This window comes from Diadema antillarum, unplaced genomic scaffold (genome assembly GCF_040938485.1).
Source record: "Diadema antillarum isolate AM-2024a unplaced genomic scaffold, OU_Dant_1.0 seq00000576_RagTag, whole genome shotgun sequence".
In the NCBI taxonomy this organism is placed as follows: Eukaryota; Metazoa; Echinodermata; class Echinoidea; order Diadematoida; family Diadematidae; genus Diadema; species Diadema antillarum.
The window spans coordinates 386,142-405,685 of NW_027271511.1; the positions used below are offsets into that span (position 1 = coordinate 386,142).

General features: G+C 36.6%; 1 protein-coding gene across 4 annotated transcripts in view; it reads left to right on the forward strand.

Annotated features, from left to right (window-relative positions):
• Positions 1-19,544, forward strand: part of LOC139735403 (uncharacterized) — a 71,389-nt gene that overhangs the window by 48,031 nt on the left and 3,814 nt on the right. For 2 of the 4 annotated variants that reach the window (XM_071646153.1, XM_071646154.1), the window contains 3 exons: positions 10,313-10,405; positions 11,190-11,382; positions 14,438-14,497. In XM_071646153.1, coding sequence (XP_071502254.1) covers positions 10,313-10,405; positions 11,190-11,382; positions 14,438-14,497 — 346 coding nt within the window. Of the gene's footprint in view, positions 1-3,520; positions 3,590-10,312; positions 10,406-11,189; positions 11,383-14,437; positions 14,498-19,544 lie in introns of all 4 variants that reach the window. The other 2 variants (XM_071646156.1, XM_071646155.1) reach the window with 2 other exon arrangements.

Genomic DNA, 19,544 nt, shown 5'->3' on the forward strand with positions numbered 1-19,544 from the left:
TACTTGTGAATTATTTCGTACTCACTAATATTTCTATCTGTGTGAGAGTGACATGAATGTAACAATATATTAGTGTCGAAGAGTAGAATGTGTAGAAGTATAGACAAAGAAAGAAAGATCAGATTAAAAGAGATAGAGATAATGAGAGGTTGAGAAGGGTAAAAATGGAAAACAGAAATAGAAGATGTATACCTACAAACAGGTGTTAAATCAAAGAGCAATCCTTTTGATACAAAGACCAACTCCAGGGAAAGCTGTATTGTCTAAACTGCAATTTTTGTACTGTCTCTTTCTTCTTGATTTATTCCTATCCTGGATATTAACAACCAGTCAGCCAGCTATATATACAAAGTTACTAATCAGGGTATGAATATCTCTGAATTTTTTTACTGGTACCGTGGTCACTGTGCTTCTGAAATCTTGGGCTAACAGTTAGCAGGTTTAAATTGGTGATGTTCTCTTTACTAATGCCCTTCAGTTAAACACTTTGTAATTCCTTGTATAGCAAAATAAAAAAGTATGGATATGATTATATACCTCATTACAATTTACTTACATTTGGTATGTGATGGATTAAAACTCTTATAAAGAAATGTATTCTGATTATTTTACAATTTCTTGTTTATATTTCCATGGATGTATGTGGGTTAATATATAAAGACAAAAGAGATATATGTATACTGTAGGCTTTCCGCATGAGCTATGCAATCCAATGTCAGTAGAAATTAGAATCCAATATCAATACAATGTACACCAAGCCTCTCCTAGAGAGCTGACTTGGACTTTGGTTCGCAATCTTGCTGAGCTCTGCAGTCTCGATTTCTGCACCTTGATGAGAAAAGGCTGTGCACTGCCAGCACCTTTACTGCCATTTAGGGAGGTGCTGCAATCTTGTCGTCATGGCAACAGGCAGCAAACACATTTCTTCTCCATGGCAACAGGACATCCACATCTATGGCTGCCTGATACCACTGATGGGATTGGCAGATCAATATACATGCTTGCCAATTTCAAGTTGTCTATGTTATTTGCCAAGGAAAATTATTTGCTGAGAAGTGAAGCATACATAATTTGGAAATGCTAATTTCATTCATGACTTTTAAAGCTCAGCATTTATACTTTGTTTGTTTCATATTCAAGATCATGCATGTAGATCTGGATGTATGTCACACTGAGACTTGTCAGGCTTACATGATATGGAGGTGTTGTTTGGGAGAATAAATGTTTGAAATTCAACTCTTGGGGTAATTTAAGCTTTTAGCAGCTATTTAGCTGTGAAATTGTGTGCAGCTTTACTAAGTCCTGAAAATATGATGGATGTTTGATGGATGTCTGTACATAGAGTCACTCCCTTTGAATGTGTTTATCATATCCATCAATTCTCTGCTTCCCTGAGGGGTAGGTAAGGCTGGGCTGGGCTGGGCTGAAAACTGATCTTGACCTGGGGTCAAAGTGTGCTGCTAAGGCATTCCAATCTAGTCCAGATGTCCTCCTTTTGGGTGTGTGGTGAAGTGCCAGACATATGTTTCTCATCACTAGGCTTTGAGAGGCTGGCTGAAGACATCAGTATGGTGAATTTAGCTTTAAATGCCTGGCATTAGGTGATTATCCATTGAGGAGAAAATTGGACATATTGATATAAACTGCTGGATCAAAGTCTAGTGCAAGATGGAATACTTATTTGACTCGCTACTTCCTATACATTGAAATTAAATAGACCATATCAATGAAAATTGTTTGCATATATATAAAAGAGCACTTCCTTACTGATTGTGCATAGCAAAAATTGAAAAGAAATATAATTGGTAACAATTTTGTTTTTTCCCCCTGGTCTGTATAAAACATCTATATTGATAACAGTGACAACATTATGGTTTTATTTATTCCTTATTGCTTGCTGCATGAAACTTGCTCATGCAGGTCATAAAGCAGTAAAAATAAAGGGATCAGAGAAATTCCTTGTTTAGATCATTTATGCCTATATGATTGATTCTGCTGGTGATGTTTATAATTCCTGACCAATAGATGTCACTACTTGAAGTGCCCAAATTACAAATTTCCAAATCACAAATTTCCATCATATTTATGCACACTGAGGCTACCAGTTTCTATGAACAAAATCATTCCGAGCTGGAATAGATGAGATCAAGAAGACTGGAAAATGTTATAAATGCAAATGTGTATTATCTCTCTCACTGTAAATTTGATTGTCCATAGTGGAAATGAAAAAAAGAAGAAGAAGAAATGTTTACCATTGAGATAACATTGGGGAGAGAATTATATGATATGTTTTGAAAGATATAGTGTTTAGATAGGAGCACAATTGTGTGAGGACAATGAAACATCACATTCTTAAAGGTACTGTTTTACAGTGTTTTCACCCTGAAAATTTGAGCTAAATGGTCATACATTCTACTAATGTAGCTAATGCTGTGAAAAATATAAACATGGAAAAAGGCAGATGTAAATAATACCAAATGCTTTGAAAAAACAACAACAACAACAACAACAAAGATCTGCAACCAGATATACCATATCAATTTTCCTATAGATAGTAGTGTTAGGATAAACAGTTATGTAAAATGGTTCATTAGCATGGTAATGTTTCAAAAGTTGTTGTTTTTTTAAAATCTGAAGAAGGGTTGGTTATTCTAAAGAAATGTATGTATCCTGGTGTAATATTTCATCAATTTGAACATCAAAATACAGCTCTCTCAGTGTGCAATTATTTCTTCAGTGTAGCCACCGCAGCATTTGTTGAAATGAGTTTTGAAAATCATGTGGACAAGATCATGAATTCAGTGGGATCTCATAAAAGGTACAGAGCTGGGTGTGGAAGGATTATAGAAAATGGTATAATAATTTTTTTTTTTTGCCATTCCACCCACTCTAAAGCACCCATTATCACCCAGTGTTGGTGTTGAGAGTCTGTCGCCTGATATCCTGCTCTGGAATCAACCCAGGCCCATTAGTCATGGCTTTGTCCCCTTTTTTTGCCATTGTCAGCCAATGCAGACAACTCAGTCAATTTTCTTCCTTTTTTAAAAAAATCTTTAGACATGCCCTATTTACGAATTCAACAATTGCAGCATTCAATTTGGCCCAGAGCAATTGATCCATGTGTTTAAAAAAAAAAGATAAAAAGAAACAAAAACAGATTCGGAGGGGATGACTATGGATGGGAGTGGAATATTAGAAATATGAGACTGATGTGTCAAAGGTCAAAGTTCAAGGGTCATAAGTCAGTACATGTGCTTCACTGTACCTGGGTCAGCCAGAATTATTCAGTGTCTGATACATGTATGCTTTTGATCTTGTTAAAAGGTGAGTTGGACATGAAAAATCTCATTTTATTCACAGATCTTCATTTGGAGCTCAAATGGATTTTAGCCTCTCCTCAAGTCACTGTCAGTGCATTTTTCATTTATTTCAAGATGGCCATCCCAGGAAGCTTTTGCTACCTTTCTGTCTTCTATACGGTGTAACAAATAAGAATTCTATTTCCACACCACTCACCTAGGTAACGCAGGTGCTGATAGGAGGGAACCAAGTGACGATGAGGACGAACTCCCGGCACATCTTCGCACGAGTGAGTTTGGAAAATCTTCCCCGCGGAGAGATTCCTTTCTACACCTTCGATAACCCGCTTGCCTCCTATACACTAATGGCCGAGTATTATAATTATTAATTGTCATGTTTGTGCTTTTTTTTCTAACTGCTGTTATCTGTTCTAATGGACTCAATGCTGTCATGTGACAACTGGATTGTAATGTAACATCTGCTTAGCAGGCTTTCAAGCGCTGATTATTTGGCATAACACGGAAGAGTTAAAAGTATTATGGAACATGCTTACAAATGGTCATTATTGTAAATAAAAAGAAACAAAAATGTAGAGAATCCTTCTGTCATTGAGTAAAGGCTACAGATATTCATAAGCCAGTATCAGCTATCCTCTACAGTCTTGTAAGATTTAGCATGGGTGTTTTAAAATTAGGTTGCCAAAAGTGCTTATTAAATCATAGGAATTTGTGCAAAAACAACTGCTATGCATGTGAACATGAACATGGCGTGCATCAATGAAAAGCTGAATCATTACTCATGACCAGGTACACACTTCCAATCTGTACATTGAATAATCACTTTATCAAGTGATTCAACAAATCATCAATTTTAATATATGGGACTATGTTTATCCACGTCACAAGCAAAGATATACCTGCACTGCTTGTTATGGCTCAAATGGGGAATATGATTTCACATGTGTATAGGAATGATTTGATTTTTTACAAGCAAAATGGCCACAACTTTCCTCATGTTCAGATACAAACAAGTTTTATGAAGCAATGAAGGCATATTCAGGAAGAGAAGTATATTGTGGAGAAGTAGACATACAAATAGTTAAATTCAAAATCTGTAATAGTCTCATAGGAACTCTGCTTCATCTAATATAACCTTTTTTTATAATATATTCATATATTTACAGATATTCATAACTCTGTGTTTGCATGCAAATATCTATTGGTCCCTTGTGATGCTGCATCATATATACAAACGACATAAAATTGATTAGTATTGTCAGTGATACATTAAATAATTAAAAAGTCGGTTCGTCAAAGTTCATCATCATTGCCTAACATAAGCCTATGATGTCCCCTTTGTATTGCATCATTTGACAGAAGATTGCCTGATATTAAAGGCATAATTTACCATTTGCAGTTGAAACAAAAACCCAGTGCTTCAAAATGGTTCTAAAATGTGAGTTAGGGGTAGAAACAACCAATGTAAAAATTTAAATCAGTATAATCGATTAAATATACAAAATGTGAACAATAGTTATAAAAAATGTTTCCAGACTAAACCGTCTACAGCTATGGTTTATTGAGAAAAATAGTGATAACTCCTTATATTTTCAGCTTCATTGCGAAGATTTTATATTGTAGGATGTTTTGTGATACAAGTGACCAACACATATGCATCAAAAGTAATATCTTGAACATTTTTTTTAGATCACTGCTCAGCTCAGACCATTTTTGATGAGCAAGTCTTTAACTCTGTGTAATCATGTAAAAATGACAAGGATAAATGAGAGAATTAAGTAATGAATGAATGATATGATGTGAAGTGACAGAGTTTTGGATTGTTTTATTTTGTTTTTGAACTGCATGGATACTTATCATGATAGATAGTAAATTCAATTTTACCTTTTAATGCAAAGATTTATTTGACAAGAAAATCTCTAGATTTTGTTGCCTTTAACACACAAGATTTGAATATTATTGAGACTTTCAATGCTACCAGATTTCAAACTCATCTGGGGGTTGATTCATAAAGCTGTTCATACAGTTATGAACGACTTACGAACGACTGGTGATCAGTTATTGTGATGAATTATTGAAATTCTGATAACTATAGCACATCAGAACTGAGCACCAGTCGATCGTAAGTCATTCGTAACTTTACGAACAGCTTTATGAAACAGGGCCCAGAATGATTATGAACATTAGACATAGTTTTGGGTAATGCTAATGGAGGCAGAAATGCTATGATTTTATTCAAAGAATTGCAGCTTGCTTTAGATATTGCCATACGTCATTGCTTGCGAGAAACTAAATTCTCTGAAAAAAGGCTAGAACTAGACTAATACGCTGCTAGTGCTAATAGGTAGAAGCTGAACACAACTGCATATAGTTTGCCCACTTTGCTTTACATAACCCCCCATGAAAGTCTGAAACAGTTGCCGAACAAGGGTTTCTTGATTATAAAATGATTAATTCAAATCTTTCCTACAATAAGTAATATGTCCCATTTTATTGAAAAAAAGATACTTTCCTTGTAATCAAGAAAAGAGCAGACAAGCATACATGAATACATGAATATAGGAAAGACCAAAATCTGTCCACAAGAATTTGACAATAAAGTCCTCATATTTTTAATTTTTCAGTTCTGAGGATGTTATGTATACAAATTGAAACATAAAACAGTCATTAGAATCATTATCCATATTTGCATTATTTTACAATGTATCTCTAAAGATGAAAGCCAACTTTGGTTTTGGGCTGATCTTATATTCATCAATTCAAATGTCAGATTTCTTATTATGCATCCAGACAGACCACCTTTGTATTATTTTTACAGTTTTCTCTGATTTATAGTCTTCAAAATTTAACAGAGTGAGATGGTGACAGCTGATGTATATGATGCAGTTTTTGGGTATCTTGGCTACCAAGTAGCTGCCATTTTGTTGAATTAACTTAAAAAAAAAAATACTGTACCCTGGATCAAAATAAAATGGATAAAAGTAATTTTTAGTGCCGTATGGAAGAAAATTTTGTTGCAAGAATGAGCTCAGCAGTGCAGTAGCACCATAACATTAGTGCTTACGACCCACACATCGCCAGTGATCACATTATTATGCTATTTATGGCATAAAACCCCAAAATAAAACAGACTTCATTATAGGGCTGAATTAGCGTTGGGATCATTATCACCAAATGCTAAGTTTTGAGCACCATGATGGCAGTGTGTAAATATACATCATACGAACACGTGGTTGTGCCATACAACACAGTACTCCAGGGTATGATGGTACTGAGAAGTACCATATGTCAGGGCTTGACACTCACTTTTTTTTTTCACCGGTGGCCCCAAAATAACAATCCGGTTTCAATATTAGCTGCTCAATTAACGTTTTGTGAAAATTTGGTGGCCTAACATGTATTTTTAGTGGCCCTGGGCCACCACTATTGCCAAAACCTCTATGTGTACATGGTGTCTATCAGACTGATTTCTATGGTAATTCAAACTATACAGTTAAAAGTTTATTGTGATGAGATGAATGGAGGATTCTTTTTGTGTCTGTGGATGAGAACTAGACCCCGTTTACAGTGTGGGGCTGGGCTGAGCCGCGGCCGAGCCCGGCCTCAATTGCGGGGCCAAGCCCCGCAATTCTGTCCATTTACAGTGCTGGGCTCGACCCAAGCTTTTAATTCAAACCTTTCAATATTTTGCCGTAGTGGCGCTCTGCTTGTAGACAAACGACTATTATTGAGACCGCACCGGTCGCAATTGGTTTAGTCTGGTTTCCAGAACCTTTGCCAACTGGACTCCGCGGCGGCAAAGTCGCCGCCTTTGCCAAAGGCAAAGGCCAAACCACCTTAAACTATACTAGTTTTCCACGTTGAGGGTGTCAATATCCTGAATAGTGAAATAGTACGGGCAGAGGGTCTTGAAGCCAGACTAAATTTGGTACCGCATTTGGCCCAGTTTGCGTTTACAGTGAGAAAAGGCCGGGCTCGGCCGCGGCCGAGCCTGGCCCTTTCACTCACTGTAAATGGGGTCCTAGATGGAACCTCCTGCAGAGTTGTTCACTGAGAGCTGTGCACATGTGACTTTCTGCCACACATGTATGTGTGAGTGTGTGTATTTGCTTCTGTCTGCTGTCGTTGTGTATGCAGTAGCAGTATGAATGTCATAATGTAACACTGAAACATTTCCAAGAAGCTTGAAATTTGGAAAACGGAAGTAATGACCTCTTTGCCCTCAGCAATGATGCATACTTGATTGTTGCTTCTTAATGTCACATATGGGTTTGATTACTTTAGATTTATGCAAGTGATGAGGTACTGTAAAACATGATATATTCGCGGCACGAAATTTTCGCGAATTGGAGCTGATGGCCTTTTTCGCCACATGAAATTTTCGCGAATTGCCACTGGCGTTCAATGCATATAGTGTAGACAAGAAATTTCGCATGCATTTTAATTTCGCGAATCTTGGCGCTCGCGAAATTCACGAAATTAAAATGCACGCGAACATTCCTCGTTTTACAGTATTCATTGTGACAACTCAGCCACTTGAACATTCTTTTCTCTAATGTATTCTTTAGTGGAATCCACATTTGCCTGATAGTTCACAATCTGTACAGTGATAATCACAAATAATGAAGGTTATATACAGTATGTCTGTCCTGTTGTTTATGTGCAAAGCAAGTTCATACTTTCAGAATGCTATTAAATAACACTGTGCAAGAATTGCCAGCATGAATGCTTATGAAGGGCAAACATTTGTATTTGTTACAAATTGTAGGCCATATCATACATTGTGTGCCAAGCGATACAAGGACAGTGCTGTATCGAGTATCTATTTCGCAAGCATAACATTTGATAAATAGAGACTTGACGTGGTTTGATATGTGATGTAGAAAAGATCCAAATAATCCAAATATTGGAAGGGAGTGGAGCTAAGGTACTATGCAGAAAGACAAGAACCAAATGAGGCAATATTTCCTGTATAATGACCTAGAGCCCTGCTTTTTAAGCAATGGGCCACGAAGCTCTCTCAGGTGGGAGCAATTCAGCCAAAAAATGAATAAGAAATATTTGTATGTTATGGGCCTAGTAAAAACTTAACTATGAATCTATACAATGTTTTCCAGAATGGTCGAGATTAGTGTCTGAATAGTCTGTCAGCTATACGATGATTCTTTATACGTCGTTTCTTTATCAAGTTTTGGTATAAACTGGCTTGCATCTGAACAGGACGTAAGACTCTGGAACAAGCACGTATGTAGTATGGATGACTGCCTAAGTGGGGGAGGGGGGGCAGGATTGGGCAGGGTGTCAGTGGTTAAAATGTTGTTCTCCGTAGCCAAATATCTCTGCCCCTTGTTTTACCTTGGTGCTCTTCATCCCATACAGGTTCTGGATGATGTTAGTTTTGCCGTCCTCACGACCTTATTTGTTCCTGTCAAACATCACTTGATGTTGCACACTCTAATCTGTATAAACTGTGTGTCACCACCTTAATAAACTAATTGTCATGGCAAACTTGGCACTTGCTTGCAGCACAAATAACTGTATGTACTCACAGAAATGACTAATCAATTTTATTTGCAGTGTACTACAGTCATTTTGTATGCATTATGTTTGACTATTAACTGATTGGTAACAAATTTCCTTCTCACTTCTAGGAAATGCGTGTTTCGTTCGCTCGTCCGTAATGAAGCAAAATATTTGAGGAAGAGCGTGCTTCGTGTGTTTAATGCATCTTCAAGTTTGTTATGGGTTCATGTATTTGATATAACAGAAAATTCTGTTGAGTATATCTTTTATTTTCTATGTTGTTTGTTTTGTTTCACAGAGAAAAGTTTAACTTGCAGACCATTTTTTTTCTCATCAAAAGACTAAAGAATGCCTACAGTACTGTAATGCCAACGGACTGTTGTGATATAAAGGCCTAGAAGATATCTGAAAATCTGTTATGGAATGAAGATTATAGTCTGTTCCACTCTTTAATTGTGGCAGTATTCCCAAACTGCATGCTTTGGCAATGTCTTATTGGACCCCTGGGTTTCTTTCTCTCTCATGAACTTCCATAGGACCAATCTGGTTCCTACAATAAGCTGCCAGTTGGTATTATGTCTGACAACAATGTGAAGGCTTGGCTGCATGTGAATATAACAGGCCATGGGAAATTCCCATTTATAGGGCATTCAGTGTTAACAAACTGAAGTCATGCATATGTGGCAATACAGCCATGTCCTGCTACAAAGGAAAGAATCTTAAGTCTGCACACTCAATTGTGGTATAATGCATAAAAAGACAGCAATCAAACAATTGAAATTGGAAATCATTTCTATATTTGCCATATTATAGAATATTGGGTGACTTTTTCCCCACTAGCTGTCTTTGGGCTAATATGTTGATTATGTTTATATCATGAGCTCATTTTTGTTTTTGTTTCAGTGAATGTTATCATATCTTCATGTGTATCTGAAGCCCGCAGTTCACAGATAAAAGGCAGATTTGGATGAAATACATCTGAGATTCATGGTACTATTACAATTTGAGAAATGTTTGACAGATTGTACTCAAATTTAGTGTACATATGAATTTTGTCATAGCAATGCTGTCTCTGTCTGTTTTCTGTCTGTCTGTGTCTCACTCTTAAATTTGGGGATAGATCTTATCGAGGTCAGAGTGGAAAATTGAAAAATTTGACCACTGACCAATGATGAAAAGGCTGAGAATTTCCTCCAATCTTCTACAAGGATCAGCCAATAGAGGGCAGTGTCACTGCTGAGGGTTTTTATTTTGTTGTTGTTGTTGTTGGCGATAACTCTTGCCAAGGTCAAGGTTAATGAGGAAGTTCAAGTGATGATATTCAAGCAGTGATTGAAAGAGATATATGGCTTTGTGCAGTCACACACAATGCAAGCAAAAACCACAGCAGCAGGTATCCACTGAATACATCGTGGACAAATTTTATCTTTGAAGGTTGACAAATGTCGGATCTGCTTTGTTTCTTCCCCCAGCACCTCCACCACCAGTCTCAAGCCCCCCTCCGCCTGACTACGACATCGATGATGACGAAGATGGTGCCAACGGGGTCCCCTACCACCACAAATGTAAGCCTGACATGTGAATTAGTATTTTGCTGTATTGTATGCCTTAGATTCATTTCATTCTCAGCAAGAGAATAATCTAGTCTTCATAATTTGTTGTTGTTTTTGATACAAATTACTCTCTGTTTTTCTGTTTTGGGGTGTTTTATAAATATAATGAAAAAAATCAATATTGCAAAAATGTGTATATTCTTTGCTTAATCTAGAAATGTCTTCAATTTGATTTGTTTTGGGAGAAAATTGATTTTACTCCTCTTATTATCCAATTTTTGCATACAAGTGTGTAACTGGATTTCATTGCATTATTGATGTGCTAGGGTTCACCTTGTGTGATGATATCATTGTATGCTTTCTCAGTTGTGCTGTGGATACAAATTTCATTATTAGTGACACTGTAGAAAGAATAAGTAAACATGTGGGATAGTAATGTTTAAAACTAAGAGAATCTGTTGCAGTGCTGGAGTGATATAGATTGGGTTTAGAATGTCATTAGATTGGTTTAGGTAAATCAGATTAAATTGATTAAGATATATCAGATTAGATTGGTTTATATAGGTCAGATTAAATGGGTTTATGTTGATATTTGTAAGACTGGTTTGATGGGGCATTAAGATTTATTTCGTAGTTGTCTGTGTTCATGTTTAAGGACAAGATTTAATGCTAAAAATCAGTGTGAATGAAGGAAATGGAGAGATCTCAAATAAAACAAACAATATGATTTCCGAACCTTGTACCAGAGCCATGATCTCGTGAATGAAAACATGTTTAATTTGGATGATCACTTCAGTGAACTCATCAGGGAGATTCATCGAGTTCGATATGGAAGAAGACCCTTCGACCACGATGCCGACGTCCCCTACCCATCATCAGCCTCGAGGGGTGGTGGTCGATGAAAATGGACTCATCCAACCTAAGCCCTTAATCAACCCAGTCAAGACGTCTTCCGCTCACAAGGATTTACACCGTGAACTAAGGCATAGGTGAGTACTCAATTCAATTCAGTTTATTCAATTTTCCACAAGCAGGTAAATTATAAACAAAACACAACTGTGATTAGAAATAGCAACAAACAGTACAATACTTCATGCATTTAAATGACAATTCATATGTACATGTGTATAAATTATCACAAAGGGCTATTAAAATACAGGAAAGTGGATGGGGATAACAAAAGCAACGTTTCTTAACAAGGTTAACATGGTAGCTATTTAGTTAGAAGTACCAACATTGATTCTTGGCGCTGCTGTATGTGAAAGTGGATATTTTCGCGCGACTGATTTTTTCGTGCTCGGCTGGGTAAGATGAGTTTCCCATGTTTTTGATTCCGCGGAATCAAGATATCAACTACTGGAACACATGGCAAGCAAAAATATTTGCATGCTTTTATTTTTGCACTAGTTTCTGGATGCGCAAAATGCATGAAAATTTCAACACCGTGAAAATTTCCACTTTTACAGTAGAAGTAGGAGGAGGAGCCAAAAACGAGAAGGATATATATTGCAGAAATTTGTAAGGAAATAGAAGATGAGGAACCATGATCGTGTGAAGCTCCTCAACACGTAGATCCAGTGAACTACAACCATCTTGTCACTTAATATATTGTAATTCCCTGCCCTTCTACCATCAGATTCATCTGTCTGTTATGAAAAATCTACTCCTTTACCTTTTTACGCATCCTTGATTCCATGTGTTTTACTTTACCGGGCTTGGTAAAAAAAAAGAAAAAAATTAAAAAGAAAAAATTAAAAAGAAAATCACTGTGGTAGAAAGACAGAAGTAATACTTCCCATAATCCAAACCCATCTTTTTCTTGTAGGCGAATAAAACCCATTTTTTTCCATGTGCATATTCTTACTAGGTATATTCTCTTTATCTTTATAGTTAGCTAGGACAACTGATATTTTATTTTATAATAGTTGGATAGTGTTAAAAGTTTAGAGTAATTTCATGTGTTTTGTATTGTGATATTAAGGCATTCATTGAAATCTCCCCAAGTGCTTATATGCTATGTTGGGTTTTTAGGATTTTTCATTTGTCTGGAATCATTTAAAAGTATGGTAGATATTGATGAGAGCACAGTTTGTTTAGTACCTTAAATTATTAGATATTCAATGTCAGAATACTCAGTAATTTCACTTTAAGTGACAGTTCCATTGAGTAAATTTGAATCAAGCTACAGGAAAAATCTTACAGGCATTATTAATCAATTATCATGCACTTGTATGCTACCAGGTATGAATGTATTTGTTTGGAATCGTAGCCAGTCAACTCACTCATGCCAATGTGTACAGATAAACATATGCATACACAAGAAATAAACAGAAATTTGCTCACACAAATATTTTGCTGGATGTCTTATAAAGGATTAGCAGTTCAAGAATCTTCTCAGTGCACATATTCTAGGAGTGAAAATACTTTATTGTACTAATTTGGGGAAGTTGTGGAATATGTGTCATTTGTTTCAACATATTTGAGGAATCTTACACATGTCTGTCCAAGGTAATGCTTATTTGCTCTACTCATGTAAGCAAACCACAGCATGACCATTCAGAGAGCCTTTGTATATTATACGGTATAAATCCTGTGATGATAGAAGATAGAATATATGTTTAAATAATGACTTGGGAATTAAGAAAGGAAAATATGTACTCACCCCATTGAATGGTTCACATGTTAAAAGCTGAATTAGATATCCTAGACAAATGCATCACATAGGTTTTAGGAATGTCTGATGAATACAGAACCAAAAGTCTTTAAGTCATTAATATTTGTTTGCCAGGTTACAGAAATGTAGTAGTCCTTCACAAAGTTCTACTCAGAAACACATACATGTACATGCAATTTTGTTGCTCTTAGTCTAGGGGTGATAAAGTGGTGGGCAGATGTTGGTGCCATTTTCATCTTATTTCCTTCCTTGTCAAGTAATTTGGAATTAGTATGGACTCTTACCCGTTCCGTACGGGAACCTGGTGACCTGTGTATTAAATTTATGGGCATTTCAGCATTCAGTACGGAATGGATTCATTTCCATGTTGAAAATACATCTCCATTTTAGTGATGGATTTTAGCATCTAGACATAACGAGGCATCACCTGGGATTTACCACAACTTCCATTACAACTTTGTTCACATTTGTCTCATTATCAAATAGAATGTCCTGCCTAGTATTCTGTCACCAAACTTGCAGGAAAACTTGGGTGTAGATTTGGATTCAAGAGAAGCCAGTTTTGAGCCCAATATGGGTGACTCTTCTACTGGCAGCACAGTATTGTGCAGTGAGCTCAACAACATTTGGAAGTAACCGCCAATATGGTTGATGATAGTCTATCATGACTAACATGGATAAAGCAGGGATAGGCAGGAACACAAAATTCCTTGAGATAGCTCTATTTTGCTTCACTAGATATGATATGTGTATGCTGTGCATCGTTTATGTTCGTTACAATGACTAAAGTGAGGCCGTATTAGTCGTAAGCTGTGCGTTCAAGAGAATCTGACTTTAGAAATTTGGGGGTTAACACTCCAGAGTGTTAGTTTGTGGTTCAAGGACTGGAGTTGTGCATTTATGAATTCCATTATTATTTGTGGGTTTAACAGTGTGAGTAAAACTCATTAATGAGGAAATGGACATGCTGTTACAACACGAATAACAAATAAATAATCCACTTTTTAATGAGATTTTTTTCAAGAGGTAATATTGACTGGCATAATTAATGAGGGAACCTACTTCTGTCATTGTCGAAAAACTCTCTTTGAATTTAATATTTCATGAATTAGTATTATGTAGATAGCTCCGTAATTAAAAAAAGTAATAAACATGTAAGAAGTGATTAAGAGCTGGAGCTACCTTTTATCAACTTGACCAGCTCATTTAAGTCCCTTTTATCACAAAGAGAGTGCCAGTGATTTGAAAAATATAATTGTGACTTCTAAATAGCAGTAAGTATCTACTGTGAATGGCTACATACTCAGAACTCACTGTCATGAATCCCCTAAAACAGAAAAATGATGTCAAATGTTTGTATCACCCTTAAGGTCTATGTATGCTAGAGCTGATTATCCGGGAAGCGTTGATCCTATACAGGTTCCACAGCGGTAAGAGATGAAAAACTTGTTTTGCCTCTGAATGGCTCCCTTTGGCAAATTGTGAAGCAATCCTTTCGCGCTTTCCTCCCTCCCTCTCCCAGTGTTTTTCTACTGCTCTGCAAAATTGTCGTGGCGGGTTCCATGGTATTTTCATCTTATTTGTCGCCTACATGTGTGTCGTTTAACGTGGAGATGAAGACTTCTGAGAGAGTGAAATTATTTCTCAGCCCAGATATAGAAAGTCACTGGGTTATTGTAGGAGCACGTCAAACAGCAAAAAGTAGTCCAGAAGTCTGTCGTAATTCATACTCTTTAATTCACTAGCAACATTAAGATGTATGTAACCATCACCATGGCAACGCATCCAATTTCATCCACAAGGAAATGCTTCCCTTTTACTTCATCAACTTAACTTTCCAACAGCAGCCTTTTTTCCAGCAATTTACTTTTTTTGAGGTGCTAGTGCTTTCAAGTCATTCAGCCTGAGTAATATAATGGGATTACCATACGATACCTTTTTCTCAGTGATATGCAATGTGTGATTGTTGTTGTTTTTTCTAACTTGAACTATTGCCCATCAGCTGTGAGGTTATTTAGGCAATTAACTTTTTATAATCATCATTTTTTTTTCTCAGACAGGAAAACTATGGATACATGCACTTGAAACTTGTACAAATTTCATTGGTATGTACGGTCTGGTTTTACCAAAGGGAAAATACACCATGGCATGATGTGAAAATTGATCAATTTTAAGTTTAAACTCAAGTCAGTGTACGAGTCAGTGTATTGGCATTTGAGCCTTGCTTGTCATGTGTGCATGTATCACATGTTCAGACTTTACTGATGTTTATCACTTTGTGGTACCAGGTATAAGATAGACATTTGTCACCAGTCATTTTTGAACTGCTGACCGTCAGGGCGTACATTAGATCTGTCAATTTCAAGTGGTTGTATATTGAAATATGCCCTCCTTTCTGTTGTTTTCACATTGAGTAGAACAATATTTATCCATCATGATTGTAACCTCAAGATACATTTCTTCACAACACAGTAGCATACAACATTTTCATCCTTGCCTAGAAATAGATGTAGCTACATAAATTTATAGATATATCCAAATGTATTATCACTACTGCACAATCAATAATCATTCAAGTTATTGATTTCTATTTTAAAGCTTTAACTGTTTTGCAATGAATATTGTGACATTCAGTGACATCATGTACCATTAGCGTCATCTTTAGTTTTTTTCAAAGTCAAGAAACTCACCAGATTTGTCTTCAAGTTCACACATTTTTAGCATACCTATCTTGTAAATTACATTGCTTTGAAAAATTTGCTTTCACATTTTTTTTTTAGTGCCACTATCATCTCTTGAAGTAAACTCCTGATCACTCATATGTGATATAGTCTGGGATACTGTCTTTAAGGCCTTTAATTTCATTAATGCAGTGATAATATCATAAAACTTTTCCAGATTGTTGCATTATTCACACTGTAAGTCATGAGCTAGAAGAATGAATTATTATTTTCCTCTCTTCATAGTTCCCAAACTGGAACATGTGTGCTGTCTTTGGTTCATAATCACAGATATCATGCAATCGGCCTTTAGAATTTTCTGTAGCAACATCAGTGCAAAATTGCGATGTCAGCGCCAGTGCCAGTGTCGATATCAGAAGCATTGTAAATATTACACACAATTTGATCATTTACTATTATCATGAGGATTAACATCATCATTCATGTCATCATCATTACCAATACTCTCCATTGTTACTATTACCATGTCTGTCATTTGACTATCATCATCATCATCATCATCATCATCTTCACTATCATCATCATCATCATTTTCAACACCATCTTCATCTTTCCCAAATTATTATCAAAATCGTTGTCAACATCTGTAACTACATCATGTACTATCTTCATCATCAGCAATATGACCATTATCATCATCATCACCATCATCACCATGACCACCACCACCACCACCACCACTATCATCATCATCATCATCATCATCATCATCTTTATCATCATCATCATCATCATCATCATCACCATCATCATCTTTATCATCATCATTGTTGTCGTCGTCACAACCTCCTCACACCCCTTTTGATAAAAAAGAAAGTCATGAATGATATAAAGTGAAAGTAGTAACATAATCCATTCATCAGCAATGTATGGTAAATAGGTGAAAGAAAGACTTGCATCAAATCTCATATCTAGATCGTAATTATTGCTCTCGCTACACATGCAGATAGCACTGGCATGTTTTTTTCTTCCCCACATTCAGTTCATGCAGTGCTTCTTGGACGGTAGTCACGTAGTCATATTTCATCACATTTTAAACTCCACAAAACACACTTTAACATATTCAAGGAAGGTACATTCATGCAATCAGTGGAAACTTCTTTGAAATATATCGCTGCTGGGGTGACAAAACCTTGTATCTAAAAAAATGTCAAATGTTCAGGAGAGCCAAAAAACATGGCAACCAAAGCACCATAACAAATGGGATCACCTTTCCTTTGACAGGCAATGGTGGCTTCATTTCTTTCTCTCTTTTTTTGAAAGACAGCTAGGATTTGGACAGGACATGCTTACTTAACTGATTATTTGGCAATGAATTAAAAAAAGTGATTTTCACCAAAATTTGAGATACACTGTCTTGTCACCTCAACGACGATATGTACCTCTGAGAACAGCATTCAAATGGAGAAGGCTTAGAACATCTCTGTAGTCTGAGGTCTCTAGTGGTAGTTTGTCCATTTTAAAGTAAATAAAAAGCTATATTTAATCTAGCCAATTGGTTTTGCCAGCTATGTGAAAACAAGCAAGTAAACTTTTTGCAATTTGCCTATAGAAGCAAGTACAAAAGTACATGGGATGTGCTTTTAGCTGCTCCCATCTATGTGTTACTTAAGATGTTGGGTTTCATTGACACTGTTAAGGGTTTCACAAAAGATGCTTTATGTTGCCATGAAAACTGTTACCATTGTTTCATTCTATATTAAATGTCTATGCAAAATGTTTTACTTGCAGGTAATATTAAGCAAAAAGCAGAGCTGGGTAGAATTTAACAAAAAGCAAAAAAAAATAAATAAATAAATAAATAAAGATAAGAGCAACAAGTGCCGGAGTAAAGTATGTGGTGTTTAATATATGTTTGCAAATATATATTTGATATCTGCAAATATCCATATATGTCAGAGAGAAATTTGCATGTAGGACCCACATACAAAGTAGATCACAAAAAGACTTTGGGGGAGGTTAAAAGTCTTCAGTTTGCTGATAAAGCTGACTTTGTCAGTGACTTACATGTAGTCAGATCCTACTTTGCCACTACAATTGCTATATTTATGTGTGTATGCATAAACATTGTGTATATATATATATATATATATATATATATATTCACAACAGTAGGTCAATATAAACTCCGTTGAAGACGTAAATTTGACGAATTTTCGCCCATAGGGCTTTGTCAAGTCAATACATTTGACACTTTATTTTGAAGCAGATCAAAATAAAAGATGCGTCGTCACTGTGATGGTAGCGCGTCCATAACAAGATGCGCACAAACACAAAAAGCGCACAAGGGTACTTTTATGTTTACGTTGTTTTAGACAACGTAACAGCGACAGAGTACCACTAGTGTTGACATATCACCCATCAACGCAAAAGCTCGTTTCTACCATTATGGACAACACACACATCTTACAGGAAGATGCATCCACCAAGGAAATCTTCAAAGAGCCTCCTCTCGTAGCATACAAGAAGGACCGGAGTCTACGGGATCTGTTGGTCCACACGGGGTTGAAGGTCCAGGCACAGTCAGAAGCAGATTTGGAATGCGGTACCCATCCCTGTGGAAGGAGAAGGTGCAACACATGTAGCCATGTGGATAGGGCAGCACACATCAAAGGTCCTAAATACACCTGGGTTGTTCGCGATCGGTTCACCTGTACCGTTGAGAATGTGGTCTACGCGATCACTTGTACAGCCTGCCACAAGATCTACATAGGTGAGACGAAACGGAGACTAGCAGACCGCGCAACCGAACACCTCCGATCAGTAAGGCTCAATACACCGGGACTTCCAGTGGCCCAGCACTTCAACCGGCCCGGGCACACCATCAACCACCTGAAGATCGGTGTAATGACGACCTGTCATAATGGCCCAGACGAAATCCGCAAACTACGAGAAGAGCAACTAATCTATCGCCTCGGCTGCCTTCACCCCAATGGACTGAATGTTTCTTTCCGTTCTTTCTCCGTTAGGGAATAATCCTTCTTTTTTATCTTCGTTTCCTTCTCCCTCTCTCTCTTTCTCTCTCTCTCATCTGCAATTTTCTACCTCCTTGCTTTGTGACGTGCTTTCTCTTTGTTCTTTGTGACGTCCTATTTTGTACGCTTCTTGTATTTTCCTTACCTTCCTAGTTTTCTTTGTGACGTCCTACCTTGTGCGCTATTTGTCTATGTGCGCCCTTGTGCGCTTTTTGTGTTTGTGCGCATCTTGTTATGGACGCGCTACCATCACAGTGACGACGCATCTTTTATTTTGATCTGCTTCAAAATAAAGTGTCAAATGTATTGACTTGACAAAGCCCTATGGGCGAAAATTCGTCAAATTTACGTCTTCAACGGAGTTTATATTGACCTACTGTTGTGAATCTATACTTTCTTATGACTCCGAGCAGAAACTATTATTTGCTGTTATTTATATATATATATATATATATATATATATATATATATATATATATACACACACACACACACACATGCATAAACATGCAGTGCTCGTAAATTTAATCTTTTACTCCAGTTCAAGATCACTGGTTTGGTGTTGTCAAATAAACCACATGGCATAAGGACCAGCAAAATAACGGCCAGAGATGCTATAACTCTCACAAGCAAATTTTATGCTTCCAGCCAAAAGTCATTAACTCATGATAGTAAAAAAAAATCCATAACAATTCAAAGAATCCACAGAATATATTACTTCATTGTCTAGTAATTCTAACTGACTGCAGTGTTCAGTGTTA